Source organism: Zonotrichia albicollis, chromosome 1 (assembly GCF_047830755.1).
Source record: "Zonotrichia albicollis isolate bZonAlb1 chromosome 1, bZonAlb1.hap1, whole genome shotgun sequence".
NCBI lineage: Eukaryota > Metazoa > Chordata > Aves > Passeriformes > Passerellidae > Zonotrichia > Zonotrichia albicollis.
The window spans coordinates 84,441,957-84,468,727 of NC_133819.1; the positions used below are offsets into that span (position 1 = coordinate 84,441,957).

The window sequence follows — 26,771 nt, forward strand, 5'->3', positions numbered from 1 at the left end:
TTTTGAAGTTATTTATTTATATAAAGACAGAAGCCCTAGGTCAGTTGAAACATACTGGGACTCAACTCATAGTGGGACTCACAACTCTTCTCATGTGCTGACTTAGGTGATGTTAGAAATGGTGAAGATGAATTGTTATAGGAAACGGCTTCTCAGAATTTTATTACTTATTTCAATCAACTAATTGTTGCTACCCTTGTAGGGGAGAGTGCATATCTTACAGAACAGATGTTTAGATAATGAAGTATAGGTACTTAATGAGAGAATGGTAGGCAAGGAAAGAAGAAAGGACCTTCTACGAGATCAGGTCATGTTCTATTTCAGTAAGAGTCTCAGAAAAACCCTTCAAAAAACCCCCCAATTTACTATATTGTTTCTTTAAAACTGTTTTCAAGGTTTTGTGCCTCCAGCAACTAATTTTTTAGAAACTGTTTAGGTATCCTCAAATCTGGATGTTTTCTTGGAAATTCTAGCCTAAGTTTATTCAGAACCATAATTCATAATTGTCCTTCATCAAACACCTTTTGCAAAACAAAACAAGCCAAGTCCTCTCTTGTAAAACCTTAAAACCTCCAAATTCCTTGCATAATTCTATTTATCTTTTTTTCCTTATAATTGGGCTCCTATTTCCTGGATGTGAATAGCCAAACTAGCATGAACTATTCTAGAGATCATGATGCTAGGATTTTGTAAATAGCTTGTATGAAAAGTCCAAAATTCATAATTTCCTCCTCTCTGTATCTTTCTTGTGTACCACCCTCACTTCCTTCCTTCTGCACTTACATCAAGTGATTCCTTCAAGTTAAGGGCGCAAATTCTAACCAGTCTTAGTGCAAAGATTTCACACTATGAATAATAAAAAAAAAGGTGAATTCTCACACCTTTTTTTTTATTAGCTTTACAACCACTGGATCCTTCTTGTGATCCAGTTGCTGTCATATTAGCCCGGCATAGGCTTCTATAGAAGCCCTAGCCAAGCAGCAATTGAAGCACACAGTACAGAGCTGTATGTCTACTGAAGTAGTTTCAGGGTTTTTCCTGGTGTGCCATGGGCTTTGGCCCTGCCGACAGTGTACTATCAAGTGCCAGTTATATTGGCATTGTTTTAACCAAAGAGTTGAGTTAAACTTTGAATATCTCAGAAAAAAAAAAAGGTCAGTGAATGAAAATGGGTCTTATTTTGTTGACTGCAGATGCAGCTTAATCAGCTCAATATAATCCCTCCTGTACTGTTCAGCTTTGGCTGACATAACAGATGTTGCAGTGATTTTTAACAAGAAAATCTATGTATTCACTGTGTATTAACATATATTAAAGATCCAATAGCTGTCTGTAAGTTTAACATGTCTCAAGGACATTGATAAACTTCACAGTTATCACTCTTCCTAGTCTACCCTTTATTCAGCCTAACTACACCAAAAATATGATGAAGCCTATTGTGGCCATTTTATTCTTCCCCAGTACTGTGCGTATAATCCTCTTTCATCTGCATGCCCTCACCATCTGCGTTTTTTTTCTTTAAAATTTTATTTTTCTCTTCAGGATACACTTGTGTGGATTTTCTGATCTAGAACAAAGATAAAAATAGCCCAGTTATATAAAACAAAGTTAAAGAGAAGAGAGTGTGGTCGAAAGAATAATCAAGTTACTTAGTGTGCTACTTTAAAAGTGACTTCCTTTAAAAATAAAACTAAACTGCATATTTTTCTCTTTTAGATGATTGCAGAGGTGTTTTCTAGTCCAAATGCTTAAGCAGTCCAAACTGTTCTGTCTTTTATAGAACAGGAAAATACTAAATTGCAACTGCAGCTGAGGGAAGAGAAAGAGGACAGAAATGTAGGTGTAACTGGCCCCAACTTTAAAGACTACATTTGAACATCATATAACTTTTGGAGTCTGAAAGTCTTACTCGTTTCTTAGCAGTTATAAGCAAAAAAAATCAAATTTTGCTTTCATTTATAGCAGAGCAGCAACACTGTAAATCATGTCTATTTCCCGAGCTGTTTCCAAGGATGGACTTGTATTTATGATATTGTTATTCTGAGAATAGTGATTTTGGTATGTGCATCAAGGGAAAGAAAGATTGTGTGATTAAGACTGGAAAGAGAATGCTGAAAAGTATAGTGGGATCTTGAATACTTACAATTTCATTTGAGACCCAAACATTGAGTCATTTAACCTTTATCTTCCTGAAAACTGAAGATAACATTATATTACTTCCCAGCAGAGTTTGCAAGTCTGTTTTTTAAGGTAAAGGATTTTGGCATTCTTCAATGCAAAAGATTCATCTATAAAGTACAGAATACTGAATTCGACAGGGAATGACTTAGTTGAGTATTTAAAGTCATTTAATAAAATGACTTTTATGACTTAGTTTAGTAATCTAAACTATACTTTAGGGCAATGAAGAAGTGAATTCACAGACTTTTGGCTAGTTGCTCTTGCACTGAACTCACTATTAAAGCAGTTACATATTAATATTATACAGGAAGTATTTATATATATGCTACATATATACTTATTGTTGAACGATAGTGTATGCTGATACATATGCTCCTGCAGTCTATATACTGCTTGTTTGACAGATATATCTTGCACTATGTTGAATGGAAAATAAATTTTCTTTACATGGCATGCATGTGCTGATTGCCTGGACCTTATTTTAATCTTATTTTAAAGAGATTATAAACATCTCTTTATAAATAAAAAACATGTACGTGCTCCATTCTGAATAGGCATCATTTGATTTGTCTTGGTGGAGGTGCCTTCCTCCTTCCTTCAAAAGTTCTCATTGAAGATGATGTAACCATGGACATGCTGTCTTATTCTCATAGTGTTATGCACTCATTTTTGACAGCTATTACTCTACTGACAACCTGCTTAAAGTAATAACATGGTCTGTAGGATTTTTCAATTCTCACATATCACCAGCACAAATACTAGTTCCAGTTTGAAAATTATTGGGTTTTTATTTATTTTTCTTTGCTTTCTTTTCTCACTACCTCGTTTTTCTTTTTTTTTTCTTTTTTTTATGAAAGCCTCTCAGAAAAGATTGTGGCTCAGCATCCACAATTTAGGCTTTAAATATTTGATTTTAATTCTATATCTGCGTAAGAGGCTTGATAAGGTGCATGGATTTGCAATCATTCAGAAATTAAGATTTCAAGCTTTCTGGAACAGTCAAAGTAAATATCTACAGCTGATATACACATAAATGGATCATATGTGCACATAACAAGGCAGTAAATATGTGTACATCTATGGAAGTATAAGCCAATTTTTGAAAGAATATCTATCCCAAATTGGTCCCTTTTTTAAATCACTTGTTCTGAAGAGCTGTTCGCCTGTCTTAAGGAACAATAATTGTGATTTTTTTTCTACTGTGATAACTGACTTTTTTGGGGGCAAAAACATAACTTATTTGTGACAATTTTGTTTCTTTAAAAGCATAACTTATTTGTGACAGTTTTGTTTCTTTAAACTTTCAGATATGCAACTTTACCTTGGATGTACCTTGCATCCAGATTCTTCTCCAGTTCAGATGTAGCTTTTATTTCCTATATCTCCTTAAATTTTGTGTTTGGCCTGTGTACCATGCTGGTGACTCTCTTGCCTCGCTTATTAGCTATAATTTCCAAAGTGCAGGTCAGTATCAAATTTTTGGTTTACCTTTTTCAAAACTGACATGTATACACACAGATAAATGCATATATATATTTGAGAATGTTTGTGTGTGTTTATATATTTATACAGATAAGATTTCTCCTGAAGAAATATATACGGTTCTTATATATTCATTATTTTTCTGTATTGACTGTTACCATCTTGAATTTTAACTTGTATATAACCCAAAAAAGCATGCTGTAATAATGAAAAAACTGTGTTAATTGAAACTTTGACATTTTCTAGACCATTAAGTTGTAATTGGTACATAATTGGAGCTGTTCTGGTCGATTAAATAGATTATATGCATTGTAAAATGTGTTTGAATAATATTGACATAAGAGATAAGCTGCATATTCCTAGGATCACTAATGAAATGTATGAATAGTAATTTATACAGCACATTCTCACTCCATGTATGTGTTTTTAATTAGTCATAACAGTATTTAAACAACTTGATGGAAAGGACTTCCAGAATGAGTATGACTCTGTTCATGTACAGGTCAAAAACTTGATGTTTAAAGTCAAATCTGGATAATCTGTCATGCAAGTGTGTAAGCAAATTCAGTAATCACTTGGGTTTAAGTTCGTGATTTAAATTTGATATTATTCAAATATTGCAATGTTAAGGAAATAGAAGAATCATGGTTACATGTGTTTTGATGCTGTCTATGAACTTCAACTAAGATCAGAATGCCATGGCTGTAGAAAGTCTAAAATGCAATATTATATAACCCTGAACCCCAAAATAGTTCACAATACGTTCACTTTAGAATTCAGTTTACCATGAGTGAGATTTGAATGCAGTATCCAGTTTTGCAAGTCTGCTCATTAGGCTGTTGGAGGAAACTAATTTTTTTCTCTTTTATCTTTATTCTCCTTCATCCTTCCCGTGTCTTAATACAGAGTTTTCAGAACATCTACACTATCCTCAAATGGGCATTCATCATATTCCCACAATTCTGCCTAGGCCAGGGCTTAATAGAGCTTTCATACAATCAGATCAAGTTTGACCTGACCAGGAACTTTGGAATAGATTCTTACGTGAGCCCCTTTGAGATGGACTTCCTGGGCTGGATCTTTGTGGCAATGTCCCTCCAGGGAACACTACTACTTCTGTTACGTCTTTTCCTTCATTGGGATCTCCTCTGGAAATCAAGGTTTGTTATCATTTGTATTCTGCCACACTGTGCTCTGAACTAATTTTCAGAGACAGAAAATGGTGTGATCCTTTGAACAACTGAAGATAAATACTTCTGATAATATGGTGTACCTGAAGTAATGTAAACTACAGAAAAAATACAAGTAGTAGTTTTTCCCTTGAGTTCTGATGAGAATTGATCACCAAGCACTAAGGGATTACAACCAGGAAAATAAGAGTTATGCAGAATGCAGCAAATTATGACCAATTTTCCATGTATCACTCATTATCATCCTCCGCTGTAGGGGTCATTGCTCAGTTAACAGCACAGACAGCCCTTCAGAAGATGTTGATGTGGAAATGGAGCGACAGAGACTCTTTGGTGGAAGAACTGGTAATGATGTTCTACTTCTGTACAACCTCAGGAAGTGTTATGGAGGTTTCAGTAAGAAGAACACAGCTGTGGAAAACATAAGCTTGGGCATACCAAGGGGAGAGGTAAAGGAGTCTTTCTTTTCCCCCTTTTATGAAGTAACACTTTATTCTGAGCAATTGTTAAGACATATTCAGTGTGTCTACAGTGAAGGGCTGGTGGATAGCAGCAGAAAAAAATCAGTTGATTCAGTTGTAGTAATTTCTGAAAATTGGAAAATTGGAAACTGGATAAAAGAAGAAACTCTGATGGTGCTGAAGAAGAACTGTTCATTTATTTTTTAGTTAAACATTCATCAGAGTCTTAATTTTTTACTTCTTGCTTATCTTTACCAAATTATTCTACTTTAGGCTAACATAAGTAAGGTAGCATAGCAGTTTAGTGTTGAAAGAGAAAACAGAATACCCAACTCAATAGCAAACTATGGACTGCATCCTGAATTTGTTACCACAGCACATTTTTGGTTCCCATGCTGAAATCATCACAGTGTTAGCGTTCAGAAACACATAATCACGAGAATGATTATATGCAGGTGATTTGATTGAAGAGCACTGGGTGTTAGGGGTACAAACCCAAATCTGACCTCAACATGGGTTTGGGATGAACATGTTTTTATATTCTATCTTTATATAACTTTCATGTTAATTATTAAACTTATATTGTTCTATTGAATACATAGATTTCATCCAAGCATAGGCTCCTCATGGTCCCCCTCAAACGTCTAACATAGTTTCTCACGATTCTTCTTACGATTAAACAATAATTATATTTAATTACTAAACAATCATCACATCTAACAATTATATCATTTATCATATACTGCTTATGCAGGTGCTATTTCACATGATCTGGCAAACACAAAGCCTAACATTTTCAGAGTCTATTTTTAACATTTTTCCAGGCCCCACTAAGTCTAGCTTCTTACTAATTCCCCAAATTTTATGATTTTAAAACCTTTTACTATCAATAGTACCTTTGAATATAGCATATACAAATAAACTATTTCAATAAATCAAAATTTAGTATTGAGAATATTTATGTTTTGGGGCTTTATTCATTATTTGGATGGTTTGGGGAATTGCAGATATTCATTTCTAAACTACTGAGAAAGAAAATTCTTTTCTTGGTTGCTAATATGAAATTGGAAAATCTGAGAAACTTGCTCATGTCAACACAGGTGCAGTGATGTTCCTGCTACTTACTGATCAGCTGTTGGGTAACTGAGGTAACCAGGAGGATATTGTTGATTAAAGCCTATAAATCAATAAGAAAGTTCACGAAGAAGGTATTTATAAATCATAAAGGGCTATGTAGACTTAATATGAATCCTATCCTAGCTTAAGCATAAAGTTATTGCAGCTAGGGGCCTGAAATAAGTGTTCAAAATGTGTGTGTCTCTTGGATGTTAGATATTCAGTCATACAGAGTGAAGCAGCTCATGACAAGCTCAGAAATATTCACTCTATGGACTGATATCCAGAGTTTGGAAGCAAGACCTAAAATCCTCCTGTTCAAATGTAACATTTACTAATAATATGGATAAATAATGGTTTGGATTGTTGGGCAGGGTTTAAAGAGGAGGGCTAGAATGCTAAATAAGTCACTTCTGGTAATTAGCACACACATTGTACCCATATATAGTTTCTTACAGACATATAATAGGAAACATGGAAAGGGGAGAAATTTGAAGAAGTAATATTTATTTTTTCAGTATACCATATTGATTTTTTTTCCCAATATCTCTGATAGTGTTTTGGACTCCTGGGAACAAATGGAGCTGGGAAAAGCACAACATTTAAGATGCTGACTGGAGACATCATCCCATCTGCAGGACGTGCTGTTATCAGGACTCCTACTGGGTAAATAACACAGGGTTTGATCAGAATAGTGCTAATTGATAATGCACATGATCAAAGACTCAGCATGTCTTCAGTCTTTTATACTGTACTCTAGGGACCCATTTTGTTCTCTTTTAAATGTATATTGCTTTGTTGCTGTTAAATCTCTGTGGAAAAGCTTTTTAGCATTATTTAATTCTGTTTGACAGCTGTGTTAATTGAGAATAAACTTGTCTACTAGCAAAAAAGAAACTCTAAGAAGGCTTAATATATGTCCTTTTAAAACTTTAAAAAAAGCTTAACATATGTTAAAATGCATGGACATATATCCCCCTACAAGTTCTGCACTGAAAGTTTCCCAGGCTTAGGTAGATGAGCAGTGCTTCAGGTGGGTAATTTTAAAATATTTTTTTACACTAATGAGTCATTAATTAATTACTTGATCAATATGCTATGTATTAGGATAAGAGGTAGTGTTGGTGATTTTTATCATTCTGATGGACTGATAAAAGAATAATGGACTTTAGGTCAGATGTAACCAATAATTTTAATTTTTCTCAGCAAAAGTGAAGGGAAAAGAAAGTTATTTTTTTCAGTCAGTAGTAAATATGTATACACACATACATAAATGTCTTTTGGGCTCCTTTCTTTTCCTAAATAATGTACAATTCAAAATCTTTTTTAGACAAGGATAAATCAAGAGTTTCATTAAGAAATTTTTAAAAGAAGAATTTTTGAATTTTCAAAATGGCAAGTTACATTTGTTTGGCCTAGAAATCAAATACTTTCATAGGTCAGTGTTTCCTTACTTCTTTACAGAGATAATGATCATCAGATTTAACTTCAAAGATAAGAAGCTTCAGTCATTGCAAAAATCAGTTTTCTGGAAAATTTGCACTTTTGAAATGGACAATATCACCAATATATAACATAATTTTAATTCAAAGTGTTTTCTCATTATCTGTTATAGCAAATCACACAAAATGTAGATCATAAAGCAGAAATGATTTTTAAAAACCGTTTTTAAAAATGGATTTTGAAAAAAGTATTCTTAAGAGAAGAAGTGGTGTGAGCGAGACTTTAAAACGGTTAGAGAGACTTTTAGATGGTTGTTTTCACTTATAATTTTCCAGATTTTTTTTTAAATAATTTTTTTTCTTAAACAGAAGACAGGATTTTTCAGATATTGATCAAAATTTAAAGTAAGAGAAATGATTAAAAATTGGATAAAAATCAACATTTGTTATTCTTTGGAACTGATGAATGGCATTTTACCTCCTGGTACACGATATGATGGAAGTCAGAAGTTTATAGCATGAGTCTGAAGAGGATTTGAGATTTGGAAAAAGGAAATTATCTGTAATATATTTTTTTAAAATAAAATATCTCCATTAGGGCATCAGGACACTTAAGATCCCATGTTTTGTTTTGATTCTGAGCAGTATTTAGCTGTGGATTTTAATAGGGCTTGTCTTGGGTCTTACCTGTGCATTCATGGGCCACATATGACTATCCCTGTGCAATGTTGTTGCAGATCTGTATTTGGGCAAATGATTTGATCCAGTGGGAAAATTGCAAAATTTTAACAGCCACTTGAAAGCAAATATAAAGTTATAAGAATGCAATTCATTATTATATATATTGACACTTACAGTATGTTTGCTGACTGCTGCATGTTTTTTAGAACCCCCTAAAATAATTTTAAAAAATTGCAAAACATTTCACTAATGCCAGTATTCCTTTTATCAGTTGTGTTGCTAGGTACCTGTGGTTAATTGGCTAAAAATGCTTCTGAGGTCAACTAGCCAGCTACTGGATTTTGTCAATAGGCTAAATGCTGTCCCTGGACGCCGTGTGTGTCACTTTCATTTCCCATACTGTGTTTTATAAATCCAACGTGAAAGTATATATTAAGATGCAATTTTATTTACCATATGCTAAAACATAGGTAATGAAATTTGACACGCTTTAGGAGGCTTGAGAGAAAGCCTTAGACAATTGAATTTCTGTGTACAAAATACTCTTGTCAACATTAATTATCGCCTTGTATTATGGTGGTGTCAATCGAGTTTATGGATTTTTTGTGTTTGCAGGGGCTGAAGTGAGTGTAAATCCCATATTCCCAAGATTTCAAAACTTAATGCTAATTCAAGAAGGCTACCTTAAGTAAGAGCTGCTATTACACAGTAGCTAAACTTAGAGAAACAAACTATTTGAGACTGTGAGAAGAAATTTATGTCCCTCCTGGCTTTGTTCCTTGCTTCATTATTTTGGAAACTGCTGTTGAGCAGATCATGGTGCATTGTGTTGCTGTACTCCTGAAAATCACTTAAGAGGCAAGTTTGCTGGCTCTTCTAGAGGTGAGATGGTAACCACAACAGGTCTGGAGAGCCATTCCTCAGCAGCTAAGAATGACCAAAATTACTAATTGCAGGGAATTTTAGGTGGATTTATTTTCATTTATGTCTCAGATAAATGAAGGAAAGTATGGTAAGAAGGCTTGTCCCTGTTTTGCTCTGGTAGTGTACTCAGAAGCCTGCTGCTCCTGGCACAGAGACTACAGTCAGCAGAAGAAAGCAGCTGCTGATCACAGCTGCAAAACATTTCTTGTTCAGCAGAATTAGATTTTTTTGCTTAAAATTTACATCATGAAGGAGATTCAATAAAAATAATATCTCTGATACCTATTCCTGATGAATAATGCAGCTTAGATGTAGATCCCACCTCTTTTGGGTTTGACTGGAAAGAATACATCTTTTGTCCTCTGTTACTGTGAGAGGATGAGACATTGTACTTTGATCCTTCAAAGAATCATAACATGGTTTGGGTTGGAAAGGACCTTTAAGGTCAAGTAGTTCCAACCCCCCTCCCTGGGCAGGGACATTCTCCACTAGACCTGCTTAATCAAAGCTACGTCTAACCTTGAACACTTCCAGGGATGCAGCATCCATTGCTTCCCAGGGCAACCTGTTCCTGTGACTCACCATCCTCATAGTAAAGAATTTCTTCCTAACATCTAATCTAACCTCACCTTGATGATGTATACTTCATGATCAAATAATTAAATGAGTATGTAAAATAACTATTATAAACATTGGAGAATGTAACTAATTTTATTCCATGTAGAAAATCATTAATTCATAACAGATTCCATTTCCTTGAATAACTATGCTTCAAGGCTTTTGGTTTAAAAACAAATTAAAAAACAAAGAAACCAAACAAATCCATGCATACCTTTTCCTGCTTGATACAGAATTTGAAATGAAGTCAGAAGTGTCTTTTTGAGGCAGGTGCATTGATAATGACCTTGAATTTTATTAGACAGCAGTTGCACCTTGGAACAACATGAATTCTTGAAATGGAAGATGGGATTTTCCAAAGGTATAAGTTGAACACAAAGAAGAATTTTTGAAAGGTCCACCTAGAACATCTTAAAAGTGCAGGGGTTTATAGAGAAAGAGCCTCAAACACCAATAATCAACTTGTATTCAAGGAGCTTCTGCTACAGTCTCAAAGAAATTTTAAAAATAATCTTCTGAGAAATAACTTCCTTTTTAACAGGACCTAAGAGCAGATTCACAACATCTTCAAGTACTTTTAAAGATTTGTTGTCCTCTAGGTTAGTTGTTTGCTGAATGCTTAATACCACCAAAAAAAAAAAGCTTATTCCTAAGAATCTGAGGGAGATCTATGTCTGTTTTCATAACAAAAGCTAATAAAATCCATAGAAGATAGGTATTATGTATGTTAATTTTCAGTATCACTGGGATTCATAAGTCAGAGTGTGATTAAGTGGGAATATTTGTGAAAAACTAAAGCCAACTTCATCTTTTCTGAAAATTGGTTTTTACAGGACTTCTTTGGTGGGGAAATGATTTTGGGGGAGGGAAGGCTTGTGATCTGTTTTAATTGGGGTTTTCTCTTTTTGACACACTACAAATTAAGTAGATATTTTAAATGCACTGTATGCCTGAACTGTGTATCTTACAATTTGTGTGACAAACACACATTTATAGTATACAAGCTGAGCAGTCTACAGAAAACCTGTTTTTTTCTAGTTTTCATATCCCTCTGCAGAAAATGTTTTAGGCTACTTATATAACCTTTGTAGGACCATTCTAGTTGTTACTCTTATGTGATTAAAATAGTCAGAGAAGTAATAGGAATTTAAGACCAACCACAGCCAATCATGTGAATATAATGCCTTTCACAGGGGATTTTACTTTTTAATTGTTTTGTGTACCTCATTAATATCACTGTTATCAGTGACATATCTATGCAAAAGAAACAGAAAAGTAGCTAGCTCCTAGAGAGTGTGTCTCCATATTAGGGATATTTGCCACCTCAATATTGAAGAGTGACAAAGAAATGAGCAGCATTGAAACAGTTACTTCAGAAGGCTTGGAAACAAAATAATGAAAGCAAAGTATGAGGAGTACCTCTCATAAAGGGTGAAAATATCAAAAGTAAAACCAGTAATTACTAGAAAGTAGAATATTTGAATAAGGTTTGTTTACTTGTACTTAGAAAGTATGGTTGGATAAGACAGTAAGAGACCGACAGGCTTTTAAAGAGTTGCAAATCTTAAATATGTTTAATAATTAACTGCATGATCTGCCTGACAATTAGAGTTCTTTGTGTTCTCTGTAGCACAGCTGTTGCTCTACAAGAGTAAAAATGGACTAAAATTATCTCATGCTTGGCTCTACCGCCATAACTAGATTGTCAGCAGTGTAGGAGCTGTCTAAATGAAAGGTAGTGAATGAAACTGTAAACATTTTTGTAGTTACATTTTTGTTAAACAGCTTGAAGAAGTAAGGTCTGCATTGAATATGTACAAACAAAGCTGACACTTAACAAAGTGTTATAACAAAAGAGAACAACATGAGTCTTCATAGCCTTTGAATGTCTGCTGGGCTAATGTATCAGCAGATACTGTACATCTGTTCCACTTTTTTGTGTTTGTGTGTGCTTTGGCCAAGCTTTGTTTTCTTCTCCTTTCTACACTTGTGTTTAAACCCTCCTTAGTGACACTGTCATAAAGGCTCTCTAAAGTGAAGAGCACTAAACATAGCTTTGAAGAGAAAATATCAAAATCCTTTTATGTGTCATGGCAAGGTCAATGTAAAATAATGAATATGTGACTGGTGGTATGTTTGCCTTTTTGGTGCCCTCTATTTTGCAATCTTTTCTGTTGTACTTTGCTGAATGGAGATGACTTCAAGTTCATACTTAGAGTGTAGTGGAATGCATATGCAAAAAAATGGATAAACCAGGTAAGATCTTATTCATAAGTTGCCCCATCAAAGACTGAAGCATTTGGCAGTCTTCCTCGTGTAATTAATTTATCTCCCATGAATTTCCATCTTCCTTCTGCACCGAGATCTTCCACGACAGCAATTCCCCATCCTATTTGAATTGTGTCAGTCATCTCAGCTGTTGGATTACAAAGTCATAGGAGCAAAGAACTGCTCTACAAAAAGGAAAAGTAAAATATTTCTTTATAGCTAGAACTTCAACTCTTTTGATAGGTATGATATTCAGCTTGATAAATAATTAAAATGTAGTTCAAATAGCTTAACTTGAAAGGAAGAATAAATTTACATAAATATAATGGCTGAAATGGCTGTTTTTACACTGTATATCAGTATAATTAGTCTAATTATAATGAAGCTATAGTTACATTAATTATATTTTCACCTTGATTTTTGTAATGTTAATTGAGCATTAGTATGCGCTGAATTGAAAGTGCAGTTATGAGTACAATGAAATGTCTAAGTACTTTTGCAATTTGTAAATTTATATTTCATTTTGACTAATTAATGGAATTTATCTCTCTGTAGAAGCAGATATATATATGTGGTATTGTAAGTATCAAATATATCACTGCTTTTAATTGCATTGAAAAACTGCAGAAAAAGCATATAAAAGTGAAACAAAGTGCACAGCAGAGCCAAAAGGGAAAGAATTTTTCCAAAACCAGCCAAAAGACTGATTTCAAGATACTGAGTTGTCTCTGGAAACCCAGCACTGAGGCTTACCTTTGAATTACAGCCCACAACCACCTATAAGCAATGTTGGTAGTAACCCTTGTAAAAATCAAGATCCAAATCTAGTTCTGCAATAGCCACACTTGCCTTCTGGAAACTGCTGGTCCTGTTTTTACCGGAGAAGGAAACAGGTTTTGTCCAAGATCATATTCACTCATCCCAGTGGTTATGTCTCCTTTCAGTGTCAGCAAAGGCTTCTGACTGGAGTGCCCCATGCCACCCCCATATAACCTGTAATCAGATTGCAGGGCTTTCTTTAAGCACTCAGAATAAATAGACCAATGTAAAAAGCCTTGCAATGGTCCGTGGAGGAACAATTCAAAATCAAAAATTTTCTATACTCTGATTTTGGTTTATGATCTCAGTATCTTGAAAACATGGCAAGTTTCTTTCCTCAATGGTATAAACCTATAAGGTGAACATTCCATAGTGATGAAAGTCTTATTGAGTCCCGGACATTTTCTCAGGATGTCTTGCATCAAAATATCATGATTCTAGCCAAAATACTTAGAGAGGGATAAAATAGAAAGTCTTCCCTGCTTCAAGTGCTAGACTCCACTATTTTTCTTGAGGATGCCAGATGTTCTGTTGACCATTTCTAAAGAAGCTCTAGAAATAAAATTCTGCAACTTTAAAACTATATTTAAAATATAAAGATTTCTGAAAATAGTCCGGTGATGTCATTTGTTGCAGCTGTTCACTCTAAAAGAAAGTTTAACTAACAAGGGGAAGTATTGACTGAACGTAAGGATGTAGTCTAAAAATGAAGTAGGAAAATGAAGAAAATATGTTTTATATCTTGATCAGATGATGTAATCAAACTTACTATCAGAATTTATAGATAACAAGTACACTGTGTTATTATAAAGATACAGAAAGTTGTGTAGTAGTGTAAAAGCTTAGTGTAAAAGTGTTTTACTCCCCACAGTTTTTAGATATTACATTAGATTTCATTGTGCCTACGGTACTGTGGACAAAAGCCTGAGAGGGGTTGGAATTCATACTTACATGTTCTTTCTCTCTATTTATAAAATGAGCTGATTTTTTCCTCCTGTATGTCTTGTTTTTAATGTGAATAGTTTAGTGAAAAATTATGTCATCCTGATAATAATAGGGCAGAAAACAAATGGCTGTTTTTTTCTGGCTTGAGAATAAAAAGAATCAGCATTTTGCTGCATGCTTATCTATATTTAGAAAATATTAAAAATATATATTTTCAATTTGATTCTGATAATAGCATATATGATGATATTTGTTAAGGAAGAAAAGGATTATAATTAGTTTAATGAATCAAATCAGAAATTTTTGGAAAAAAAAGGGAAAAATATTTACAGTATATCATTTACTGAGAAGATTTTCTGGTATCAAGCCATCATTACTTGAAATGGTCATTTAATTCAGACCCATAAAAATGAAATCTGAGAGATTAATTGAATTTCAAGGAAAATCAATTTGCTAAGACAGGAGCTTGTTTTCTGCTGTACAATATCTCCTATAATTAAAAATGATAATGTGTTTTTCTTTCATCTATTTTTTATTTATATTGTTTATACCTTCAGAAAAAATGTAGGACCTGACTAAACAAAACTGAATGATAATGTCCAGAATTTTGATTTGGAAATCTACTCTGTGATGTTGACAAGGGAAGACAAGGCGTTATACTTCACATTAAAAAAAAAAAAAAGTATCCTTATATGACTGTTTTTTTTTTTGGTCTTCTGGTTGGATAGCTTTTGAGTTGACAGATAGAGAGATGAGGGGGAGGAGTGAGGTGGAAAGGTCCATGAGTTCTTTAGTGAGTGCCATAGAATCTCTGCATTAATGGAAAGTCTTGAAGTGTTCAGGGTCAGCACTAATGGATAAAGTTGCAAGATAGGGGATCAAACTGAGTAAGAATATTAAATGATGCATTCTCACTTTGCCCTCACTTTATGAAAGCTAAAGGTCAGTGGCTGGGATACTGTTCACCTAAGGCTGGGTGCATTAGATGGACAGAGCACTAGAATCCTGCGTGTACAATTAGCACTGAGGACACTTTTTATTTCCTGATGCAAACTGGAAAAGGAGGCTCTAATATAGTTCTAGCCAAAGAACATTAGATGTCTGTGGTTATTTTGCAGCTGCCCATATTTAACTTTTTGTTCTTCGTGGTAGGGGCCCATTGCAGACAAGATGTTTCTATCCAGCTCCAGAGTTCATGCTGAGTAAATGTCCCTGAAATTACCCCCGAGTGAGATTTGTTCTCTTCTGACTGAATTTGGCATATTATCAAAAGCCCAGACTCTTTTTTCTCAAAAGACAGCAGCTGCGCCAAAAGAATATCCTGTGTGTGAATCTTCCTAGCAAAACAAACCTCAGACACATCTCTCTATGTTCAACAGCATCTAGTTAACAGTTCACTGTGAATAGTATTTCGTTATGTTAGAATTAATTAAATAAGGAATCCACTGCTTCTGACTGGTTATATAAGATCAGCATTATTCAATCCACATCTTATGGTAAAGATGACTGTAGAAAAAGGGTTTAATTTGCCATATGTATTATTGGAAACTGAGACAGTAAAAATTCTGGGTATACACCATTGAAAATGTCCTATAGATGGATCTAAAGTAATGTGGAACACTCCTGTTATTCTCTTTCCCCATCACCTTCTATTTTTTGCTAACACTTTATTTAGAGAGGTGTCTATAGGCAGATAACTTATGTAGCACCATCCAAACCAGCCAAGATACCCTGATTTTGTAAGTTTGCCATTAACAGCAAAGGACCATTCTAATTAGTCTATGGCAAGGTTTGTCATAATCATGTCAATTTATCTTTTGATAGCATTAAAATATATTTTCATGCTGTGGTTCATTACGAAAAATGCAGGTTTTTCTTCTCCCCAGACTCCTGAATCTTGTTAACAGGAGATACATATTTATATTTTCGCTAGTGTTAGTATTTGTAGATCCTGCAGTTAACACATTTACTTTGTGTCTAAATGATTAATCATATATTATGTTCTTTTAATCAGAAATGTAGAAAACCACTTAGAGGAAAAATATTCTGTTACTCAGAATCTTTTGAAAACTTTTTTCCTTCAAAGCTCAGATTTTTTTATTATTAAGTATCTTCATTTTGATAGGTCTTTCTGTACATGTAAATCAGCATGGTTGAGTGTTGAATTAGATTCTGGAATAAATAGGATAGATTTAGTGTCATTATGGGTAATGAGACACCCTTGCAATCAAGCTTGCTTCTTAGCAATGAATGTAATTTCAAGTAATGCTGTAGAGCTACAAAGTGAAGGCCAAAGTCTCTGAAATCAGGATAATTTTATACTTTTTCTTGTATTGTCTTTTACGTTACTAGGCTTCAATATCCTGTGTTTTGTTTTGCTATTGTTGTTTAGAGAATGCACGCATGCGTATGTGTGGCCACAGACACACAAAGAGTACCCAGCAAAATTTCCCTCTCTCTCAAGTCCTTCCTCTTCAATATTCAATGAGATGGATATGTATATAATATTGTATATAGTATAATATCCAATATGAGCAATGCATGGTTTGAAATGTGTCTCTTTAGAGCAGGTACTACCAAAAAGATAAGAGAAGTAAAACTGGTGAGCATTAATTCTCATGGACGTCTCCTCTTCATGTGTTGGTCTGTTGACCTTGATACACATGCTGTCACAACAGTGACATGCTGGTGGCTGTGCTAACCCAAAAGGGACCAAAAGTGTGCATAGTGTGTGTGTGGTGCTGCACTAAGTAACCAGGGCAAAGAGACTCAAACTCCTTTATCTGCAGACTTCAGGTTATGTGTGTTTGTCTTGTATCCCAAGTGTGGAACCCAGGGCCATGGGATTTGTTCAACAACATTCGAATCTTTTTCTTTTTCTTTGAACAGTTCTGAAATGGATATACTCTCTGCTAGCTCTGAAGGTATTCTTATTGGATATTGTCCACAACAAGATGCCCTGGATGAACTTTTAACGGGTTGGGAACATCTTTATTATTACTGCACACTGCGTGGAATTCCAAAGCAAGATATCCATAAGGTAACTATCCAGAGCAGATATGCAGGGGGAGCTATTGTCTGGCTAGACTGTGGGGTTTATAGAACAATTGTACCTTTTGAACATGAGAAACTGTCTAATATTTTATCTTAATAACTTCAGTGATAAGGTTTTTCATTACCACAATTTTATTTAAATAATTTGGATTTTTTTTCTGTCTGTTATGGCAATTCAAAACACAATAACATCACTGCAGATAGTAAAATAACATTATTGCAAATGAAATCTTGGGCACAAAACCCCTAAAAGAAATTAAATTTATGAATGGTTCAATGCCTTCTCTATCACACATGAGGAACTGTTAGAGAACACCATGCTTTGAGTCTTGTACCTCTGAAAAACTCTTTTCTTCAGAGATACCATTTAACTTTGAAGAAACTAAAAATTGTTGTATGATTCTTATAAATAAATGAACACCTGGGTGCTGGGATGGGAGCTGTCAGCATTCTGCTGTCTTAAACTTCTCAAGATGGGAGTAGTCTCTTAAATGCTCTAGCTGGCGCACAAAGCTTTGGTTGTCCAGGGAGAACAGGCCAAAGAAAATGCTTTGAGAACTTACTAGCATACAAGTTGACAATGTCTAGGAATATCACTGGGAGCTTGGATTTACAGATAGAGGTGTAGCTGTGCAGATCAGCAGACTGAACTTTTTTTCTGTAATCAGGCAACAAGTCAGCAGATACAGAAATTAAGTATGAAACAGATACTGGGTAAAATATGGGGTTTTTTCCTGTATCAGCAAATGGAAGTTTACAATACTACCTGACTTGACCTGCTCAGTCTTGTCTGCTTAATTGCATCTCTATTACCATGAGAAAACATGTAGTGTGACATGAAACTGGTATCTTTCAATTCCTGCTGCATAGATGGGTCCCAAGTAGTTGATATTGCTGTAGCGCTGCCCTTGTAACCTCCAAAATAGTGCCTGTTGTTTTCCTTTCATTTTTCCAGAAGCAAAACTGCATGAAATGAAATAGCTTTTCTGTTTTTTTCCTACTACTCAGTGCATTTCTGGCTGTTGCCTCAGGGTCCAATGAGTGGTTTGCAACCAATTCCTTGACTGTATGCGAGAGGGCTGCTTTCTGATTCTCTGTAGTCTTTCTTTTTCCTCAGCAGAAAGGTGCTGTTTCAGAAAAAAAGTAGGACTTCTGTAAGGGACATTGAGTATTCGTTAGGACAGGCAATATTTTGAATTTTTACTGTTTTAAGCTGATAATTTGGGTATTTCTGGGGAAAATAAGTAATTCTTGCAAGCCTTTGCCCCTTGTCTTTGGCAGTATCCATTGCCCAGGGCAAAGCCTGGACTTTTACTTGTTTTAACATGTTACTTGCAGACTGCTCAGAAATTATCATACAGTCTTTTGTTTGATTGTTTACCCTTGATAATTTTTATGTTAATTTTTACTTCAGACTACTAGCAGAGTATTGAAACTATTTCCCTTGATCTAAAAGAAATATATTAAGGCATGGCTGCTATTTTTGCACTGAAGCCCTCAACTATAATTAATTACCTGTTTTCTCCATAAAGTGTCAGCTCCTCCATAGCAGTTAGGGAAGAGTTCCTGAAGTGGTGTGGTATATCAAATACACTTCCCACTTCAAATGGATGAAAATCATTAATTTAGATATGAGTTATGTTATAGTGTGCGCTGAGAGAAGGCAAACATTAACCTTCCTTGACCTCAGATAATCTAGGTATAGGCTTAGACTATTCTTTATAGTCAGCCTTCTGTGCCTTAGCATCACATTTGTGAAAGAAAGATCATCCTTCTTTTCAGTTATCTTAATTTTTTGCCTGCATGGATTGCAGAGCAGACTTTGTTGCCATATGCTTGCGATCAAGGTATCAAAGCACTCCTGCAAGTAACATTTAGCTGCTCTGGTTTTCCTCCACCAAAAACTGAAATGCAGCTATCTCAGAGGAAAACAAATGTTTTTGTCAGTGGGCCCTCCTGATTGTGTGGCACGTCTGTCAAGCACTCAACAGCTGCTGTGCTTCAACTCAGAAATGGCTGGTGCCTGGAGAAAGTGAGCGTTTTAGCTGCCTATAAAGAAAGTAGGGCTTTGGAATGCTTTAGAGGAGCAGCTGTATGGAAACATAAAGTGTTATTTTCTCATCATTCCCTCCTGCCTATGACACAGCACTCCAAGCCTGCCTCTGAATATTTACCAGTGACTAATTACACTAATATGCAGAGACACATATAGTCTGGAGAGTACATTGGTTTGATAACAAAAGAAACATATATTCAATTTGTTTTTTAAGAAATTGGTGAGCAGGAAGGTGACTCACAGGTTGTGCTGCTGCTGAAGTTGTCTATTGAAGAACTAATGTCAAGGACCGAATCCTTTGCTAGACAAATTTATCAGCAGCAGGAGTTAAGTGCCTGACATAAAGTTGAGTGCACTTAATGTTCCAAAACAGTAATTAAATGAATGGCAAAGGAGGAGAAAAATGGGTCATTTACTACCAGTGTTAAGCTTCACATGTAATGTGAAGTTTTTATACTTCACAAATCTGCTCTGAAAGTTTCTTTTTGTTCAAAATTGGAAAAATTACAGTAAAGCTTTTAGGTTATTTAGAAGGATATATATTAAGCATAGTACTTTTAATTTTTATTTCTTTAGTATATCAACTTCCTAGATCTCAATTTGTTCCAAAATACAGTACTCATCTTGTTAAAAAATTAAAATTATTGACATAGCATTAAATGGCATCCCTCATTAGCATAAAAACTTCTGTTGCAAATCTCAAAAGAAACTTTATCGGGTCTTCTGACGTAACTTTTTTGGAGTGCCAATATGTTCTCTCTTTTCATTACTCTCCAGGAAGATTTTGTTCTGATTCTAGAATCTCAATGATTTCCTTACACGTTATATTCTATAGGTGCTGGAAATGGGACTCTGTAAATTCATCCATTCTTTGTATGTTTACTTATTTTCAGACCCCAAGAAGAATTAGTGTGTACAGTTTTAATGAGATTTTGGGATAAAAAATACTCTTCCCCAGAAACTTGACCATGGATATACACTTTCCAAATATAAGAAATAAACAACTCTATGTTTACTTGAGAGCCAAATAAATACTGTTTTGTGTGGAATTGATGAATGATTGCTTAGGATGAATGTTTAGGATGTTCAAACTACACTGTATCCACTTACTCAGAACCTCAAACTTTGAATTACTATTTTGGACATGTAAAGTTATTTTTCAGATGACTCTAAAATTCAATCCATGTTTCTTATCATTTCAACTGGGTATGATACACATTTTCAGTATTGGATCAGATTTGCTTTACAAGGATTTGTTTAAATAAAGCAAGAAGTTATCCATTTTATTTGTTGTGTCAGAAATTATGAAAACTAATACACTGATGGATACAACCTTTCAAGTCAAGATAGACACACCATGATGTTTCTAGTCTTTGAATAGATTGATTCTAGTCTTTCAATAGATTGATAACTCCCATTTTTTTCTGCAAGACACACACACTGAAAGTCCTTAGCACAACTTAATAATTTACTTGACTATTGGAGGTAATTTTTAAAGGGAGTGGAAGCCCATAGGCATTAGTGGTTACACAATTACTGCTTTTCAGTGCAATGGATCTCTTAGTTCCCTGGTGGATGGAGGAGGCCATGCTGTTTTGACTATTACTCCCACAGATATTGGCATGTGTGTAAAAAGTTATCTTATTATTGCCTCTTCTGGAATGAATGTTGTCTTCAGAAACTCCACAAAGTATTGGGGGATTTTGTTTAGATGCTACAGATTGAAGGGCTCATTCCAATGCCTATTCTAAAACTAGGTGGACTAACCCAAATTAAATTTGGGGAAAATCTGTTGCTAAGTATATTAGAACTGATAAGAAAATAAGAAAAAATTTTGAGAAATATTGGAAAATAGGGAAATTGCTAGCTGATAGATGTGAAGTCTGCGATAATTTTTACTGCTGGTGTGGGGAGGAAGGAAGGAAGGAAACAATTTAAGTACATTATTACAGCCATGAATAGACATAAAATATTTTCATGGTTCGAGTGTGCTTACAATGTATATATTTGTATATAACTGTAGCTTTTGATTTGGCCTCAATGTTACCAGCTTACTAAATAAATTGATGTATTTCCTCGCTCTTTGCTGGTGAATGTCAATGAAATATTATTCAAATAGAGCATCATGATGAGTATGACAAGGAAGGAGAGAAGGTGCTTGTGTATATATCTCACATTCACTACAGAAAGGAAATTAGAACTGTAATTTTCTTGCCTAAATGTGTATCTGTATCTGCAGATTGATCACATAGTCAGTTCTGACTTTCATTTAAAGTTGTTTAAGAGGGATTTTTGTGTTTACATTACAGTGTACTATGATAAAAACCACTGGCTATACAGACAAATGAAGTTGTAATGGAGATATTTAGGCTCCTCTACAATATAGCTAATGTATATTTCTAACTTCTTTCAAATGCTGTTTTGTTGTTGCTTAGGTATTATTGATGAAGATGAAACATTACTGGAAATCTTATAATATGCATTAAAGAAAAAAGTCTTGGGGTCATCTCTTGAAAGAAGATTGAACTCTACATTCTCATATTTGCTGAACCATAGTCTGCAGTGCTCTTTTGAAATATAAGATTTGAGGGAGGTAGCAGGAATAGGGGACTTTTTAAAGTGAAACTGGGAAGTACTTAGGAATAAGAAAGTTGGCCCTTCCTTCTGCCTCTATGTTGCTGATGTGATTCCGTTCCAAAACAGTTCTAATTTGATGTTTTGTACCAAAGTGTATCTGGATATGAGGCCAGATTGTGTTGTGCACTGTGGTGACATGCAAGGTTTTTCTTGGAAGTTCTCCACATTTAAAGCATCAGCAAAGTGGGTACTATGAAATGATTCCCACCCCTCTTCTTTTACCTATTTAGATTTTAAGCCTTGTCTTGAAAATTTCTATAGCAGGATGCTTGCCAGGCTTTACATCCTTGCAGGAAATAGGAGATTGTGGAGTCATGCTGAATGCTTGAGCACACACCAGAGAGAGGACAATTCAATGTGAGGAATTACAAATTTTGCAAAGTTAGTTCTTTTTAATGCTGCTCCCTACAAAGGTCTTTGTGTTCATACCTGACGTGACTGAGTCTCCTTGGGGGCTACAGACTACAAGAAGACCCATCTAACTTGAATTGTTACTTTCTTCTTTTTCTGGCACTATTCCTTGACCTTCTAAATTCTTCCCCATGCAGCATTCGTTGTCTCTCCAAAAAAAAAATAAAAGACGTTTTGCTGACTTTAGGTGACACCTCAAAGCAGTCAGAAAAAATTATTTTAGTCATAGCTAAAGAATAGTTTTGACTACGTTTCAGCCGTGATGCATGGCCCTCAATTACTCTTGAAGCTTACTGTATATTTGACGTAAATATGAGGTTGCATATTTTTTCACATTCTGTTCTTAAATTCTTATGAGATCTTCTGTGTAATTTGTGTGACTGTTGGTGAACATTTAGGAGGATAATCCTTTAGTCCCTAGCATTCAAACATTCCCAATAGTAGCTGTCAAGTCAGTGTTGTAGACAGGATAAGGTGTATACGACATGCTTTAGACGACTTCACTTTGTGTGTTGCTTTGGTGTGTAATAAAACCTGTATTTGGAAGTGAAAAAAAACCCCCACATAACAAAACAAAGCTCAGCTATCTTATCTTGGAATATAGCTTAGGTGATTAACCACTTTTAAAGCCACAGCTACAACCTCTAATTGGAAGTAAGCTACTGTGAATTAACTTTGATACAGCAGAAGCCTTGAACTTTTCTGTATAATATTACCTGTGGCTAATTTAACAGTTATAATTTCATTTTTTTTAAACCTCTCTGCATCTAAAGTAGACAGAGCAATATTTCTGAAATGTGGGTTTTGTATGAGAATGTGCACTACTGTCAGGTTATACATCCAGGTACCCAAAACACAGTGACTATGGATACCAGTCCAAGGATCATCACAAGAATATGCAGATTCTCACCTCTGCAGCATTGTTCCTTCTTACAGACAACTTTTTCTCAGAGATGTCTCTTAGTTTTATAAGTATCACTTGAAAATCTTGCTAAAAAGGTCATAGATATCTTGATCATTTCCAAAGATGCTGGCATAAAAATCTTCTATAAGAAAGTATTATTACTCCTGTGGCACTTTGTTTATGTTGGATAGTGAATATTAATTCACAATATTGGTTTTTGAATTGTTTTTCAATCAGAATTTTGAATTAAATGGAGACTATCCATGTGATATAATTAAGCTTTCAAGTCCCTCCTTGCTTTTTGTTGAAGGTAATGTAGAGGAAACAAAGAGAATGAACCATACTGCCGGCGGTGCTCTGGCAGTTAATGTTGGGCAATAACAGCACCATGCTACTCCTTGTTTTACAACAATCTCCTAGCTGTCCTATGTGCAGGTAGAAGACACACTTGTTCTGCTATAAGGTTGATCACTCCTTGATGACACAGCCCCCAGCAGTCTACGCCAAACACCTGCTGCTTTGCATTTGGCAGCAGCAAGCAGAAAAGTTTCTGCTGTGTCCCTCGTGGTTTTGAGCTGTATCTCCATGGACAGTCTGGCAGTAGTAGCTGATATGGATGGATTAAGATTATTGCTGTATTTAATATTCTCTAGCACCAGTATTTTAGGGAACCTTGTATGTCAGGATTGTCTCTGACACAGAGTAAAGAAGGAGGCCATAGGGGACAGCACGAGTGTCGTCTCCAGCTGTGCTCACATGCCTTCCCAGCTTGTTTGGATCATAAATTCTTGTCAAAGCAATTAAAACCAATCCAGCTAGGATCAATTTACCCCACCCAGTTATTAAAAAGTTATATTAATTTGATCCTGTTACATTTTGTCTTAAAGAAGCTCTAAATCCACAACTGCGACTTGGTTTTCTGACATTTTCATCTTTTTTTGTAGCTGATGGAGAAATTTTTTGCTTGAATTTTCAATTATTCAGGTATTTGATCAAATAAATAGTAGAGAATATATTGAAATGAGAGATATTTTAGATCATTGACCCATGGACGCAAGCCAAATACAAAAGATTGTGCTGAGCAGTGACAAAGCCAGACTTCTATATGAGAAAATCCATAACATTTTTGAAGAAGGAAGGGGCCTCAGAGCAGTTTTTTGCCCGTGTTTAAGATTCAAAAGTAATAATGTGCAGCAAGTGTGGATAAATAAGGAAACAACATGTACATTTTCTTAACGTGCATGAACAGAATGTTCTTTCAATCTATGCCCAAATGCTATGTAATCTGTCTCATTTTTGCTGGCCTTAAAATTTGCAAACCACAGGTTGCAGAGGACCTTGTTAACAGGTTACACCTCAATGCCCATGCTGACAAACTGGTGAGAACCTACAGTGCTGGCACAAAGAGGAAGCTCTCTACTGCTGTGGCTTTAGTTGGTAAACCCCAAATACTTTTACTGGTGAGTAATATTGTGGTTATGAAAAATGGGCTACATTGAATTTTGTTGTCGTGTATGTTGCTCTAAGGAACATCAGGTATTTTCCTGATCAGTCGGTGAGTAATTAATGAACAACTGTCTTCTTTGTTCTGCTGTATTAATGGCTTTAATTTTATTCTCCAGTGCTCCCAAAAATAGAAAGTGAAATTGTTTTTCTTTTCTTATTTTATTCTTCCTTGGAGCAATTGGATGAGCAGAAAAAAAAGCCATCAACACAAATACAATTGTAGTATTCCACAGTGCAAATATGTGTTTAATTGACCCATGTTCTTTCAGGATAATCCTAATTCTTACTACGTTGTATTTATTTCATAAATCTGGCTAGTTCTTACATTTTGTTGCATTTAGAAGTCACCCAATCAAGCAGTACTTCTGAATTATATTAATTTGAATAACTTATCCCAGGTTGTTTTGGTTCTTGCATACTACTGCCCATTTAGGCCTGGCATTGGCCCCTCCAGCGTAAACAATGCCTTCTGTATTGAAGATGAGGGAGCCACAAAGCTTTGAGAACTGCATTGTTACAGCACCGCATGCTTTTTCATACCATTGCCAATTGCTTCACTAGAGAATATTGAAACTCACCTTCTTAAAACTTGGCTGGGAAGAGCTAAACCAGTGCAATAAACCTTTCAAAACAGTCAGGGGTAGGAAAGCTGCTCCTCAGAGTTCAGGGGGATTCCTGAGCTTCCGGGGAAAGATCACAGGTAAACCAGAACCAGATAAAATAGTTGTTCTCCAAGGTTTGTGTTTCAGAAGATTAGACATATTTTGCTGCTTCTAACTGCCTATTGTTTCCTCATTTCTTAGAGAAGACATTTTATTTGCATTTTTTGCTTTAACTGGCCCTTGTTCAGCTAGTAAAAGGAGGAGATTATCTTAAATCAGTGTTTCATTCCTGATCTTAGGAAATGCTCCAACTGGTTTTGAATGTCTTTATGACAATGCACTACTGCAAGTATCCATTTCAGCCTACTTTTTGCTGCAGGGCACAGACTGTTGCATATAGAATGAAAAGAGGAAAGAAAGATATCTAAACATGTATAATTCTTCAAAACATTTGCTGGCTTTAGAAAACTAAAGGAGTTTTTCAGTATTTTAAAAGGAGGGGTTTTTTATTATTTCACCTGAAAGCAAAGACAGCAATATAAACTACTGAATCTGCTTTTAAATTGCATCCAGGATCATAGCTATTAATTTGAGCAACTATAGGTTGCTTTATGTTTATTGCATTTTATGTTTTCTTTGTTAGCAATCCACAGATAATGGAAGACTGAACTAAATTCTTTAACCTCTGACATTGGTAGTGAAGCACTAAAACTAGCTTCAAGCTGGATGTTTTGTTTGCTTTGTTTCTTGAAAACTTTGCTTCCAGGTCTCAGCTGGGATTCCTTGCTGAAAATACTCTGGGCAAAACCATACTCGTCTACCAGGTGCTGACACTCCCCATGGAATTCCACTGGATAAAAAGCAACTGGAAGAATTTCCTTCTTCCTAGTTTTGTAGCGACAGAGACTGGATTTATCAATCAAATATAATTCCTTTTGTTTCTATGAATGGATGAATTTAAAAATTTGATTTACGGAGGAAAGCAGGAATAGATAAGAAGGGGCAATGTAGATTTTGAAAGCCGTCCAAGTGGGAAATGGGTTTGCCAGTTTCTTTGCACTGAGTTAATGTTATTTTATCCTGTGAATTCTTTCCCTTGTGGTTAAAAATTTCTCTTAAAAGGGCTGTGGGAAGAACTGGCATAAGATGTCAAATCAAAACATCTTATCAAACACCTGGATGTGGGATGGGCAGAGTAGACCTCTGGGAGCTATAGGACTTCTCCAGTTGTTTGTGCTCATGGCAGATGTGTATGCAGGTCAGAAACAGTCGCCAAATCCTTCCAGAAAATGAGAAGAACCACTTCCAAGTCTCTCTTATGAAAAAGAGCATATGCATATAATTAAACAGATATAATAAATAATTATAGCTATACATATATGATATATAAAAATTTATATACATGATAAGCATTTATAAGTACACATAGATTATATTTAAATATTGTTTATATATACATACTTCTTTACTAAAA

The 26,771-nt window shown here is 35.0% G+C and overlaps 1 protein-coding gene across 1 annotated transcript in view; it reads left to right on the forward strand.

Annotated features, from left to right (window-relative positions):
- The window catches only part of ABCA13 (ATP binding cassette subfamily A member 13), a 172,476-nt gene that overhangs the window by 118,243 nt on the left and 27,462 nt on the right, over positions 1-26,771 (forward strand). Inside the window, exons 41-46 of the mRNA XM_074542293.1 lie at positions 3,489-3,645; positions 4,570-4,823; positions 5,110-5,302; positions 6,987-7,096; positions 17,017-17,167; positions 24,515-24,649. Of these exons, the coding sequence (XP_074398394.1) occupies positions 3,489-3,645; positions 4,570-4,823; positions 5,110-5,302; positions 6,987-7,096; positions 17,017-17,167; positions 24,515-24,649 (1,000 nt within the window). The remainder of the gene's footprint in view (positions 1-3,488; positions 3,646-4,569; positions 4,824-5,109; positions 5,303-6,986; positions 7,097-17,016; positions 17,168-24,514; positions 24,650-26,771) is intronic.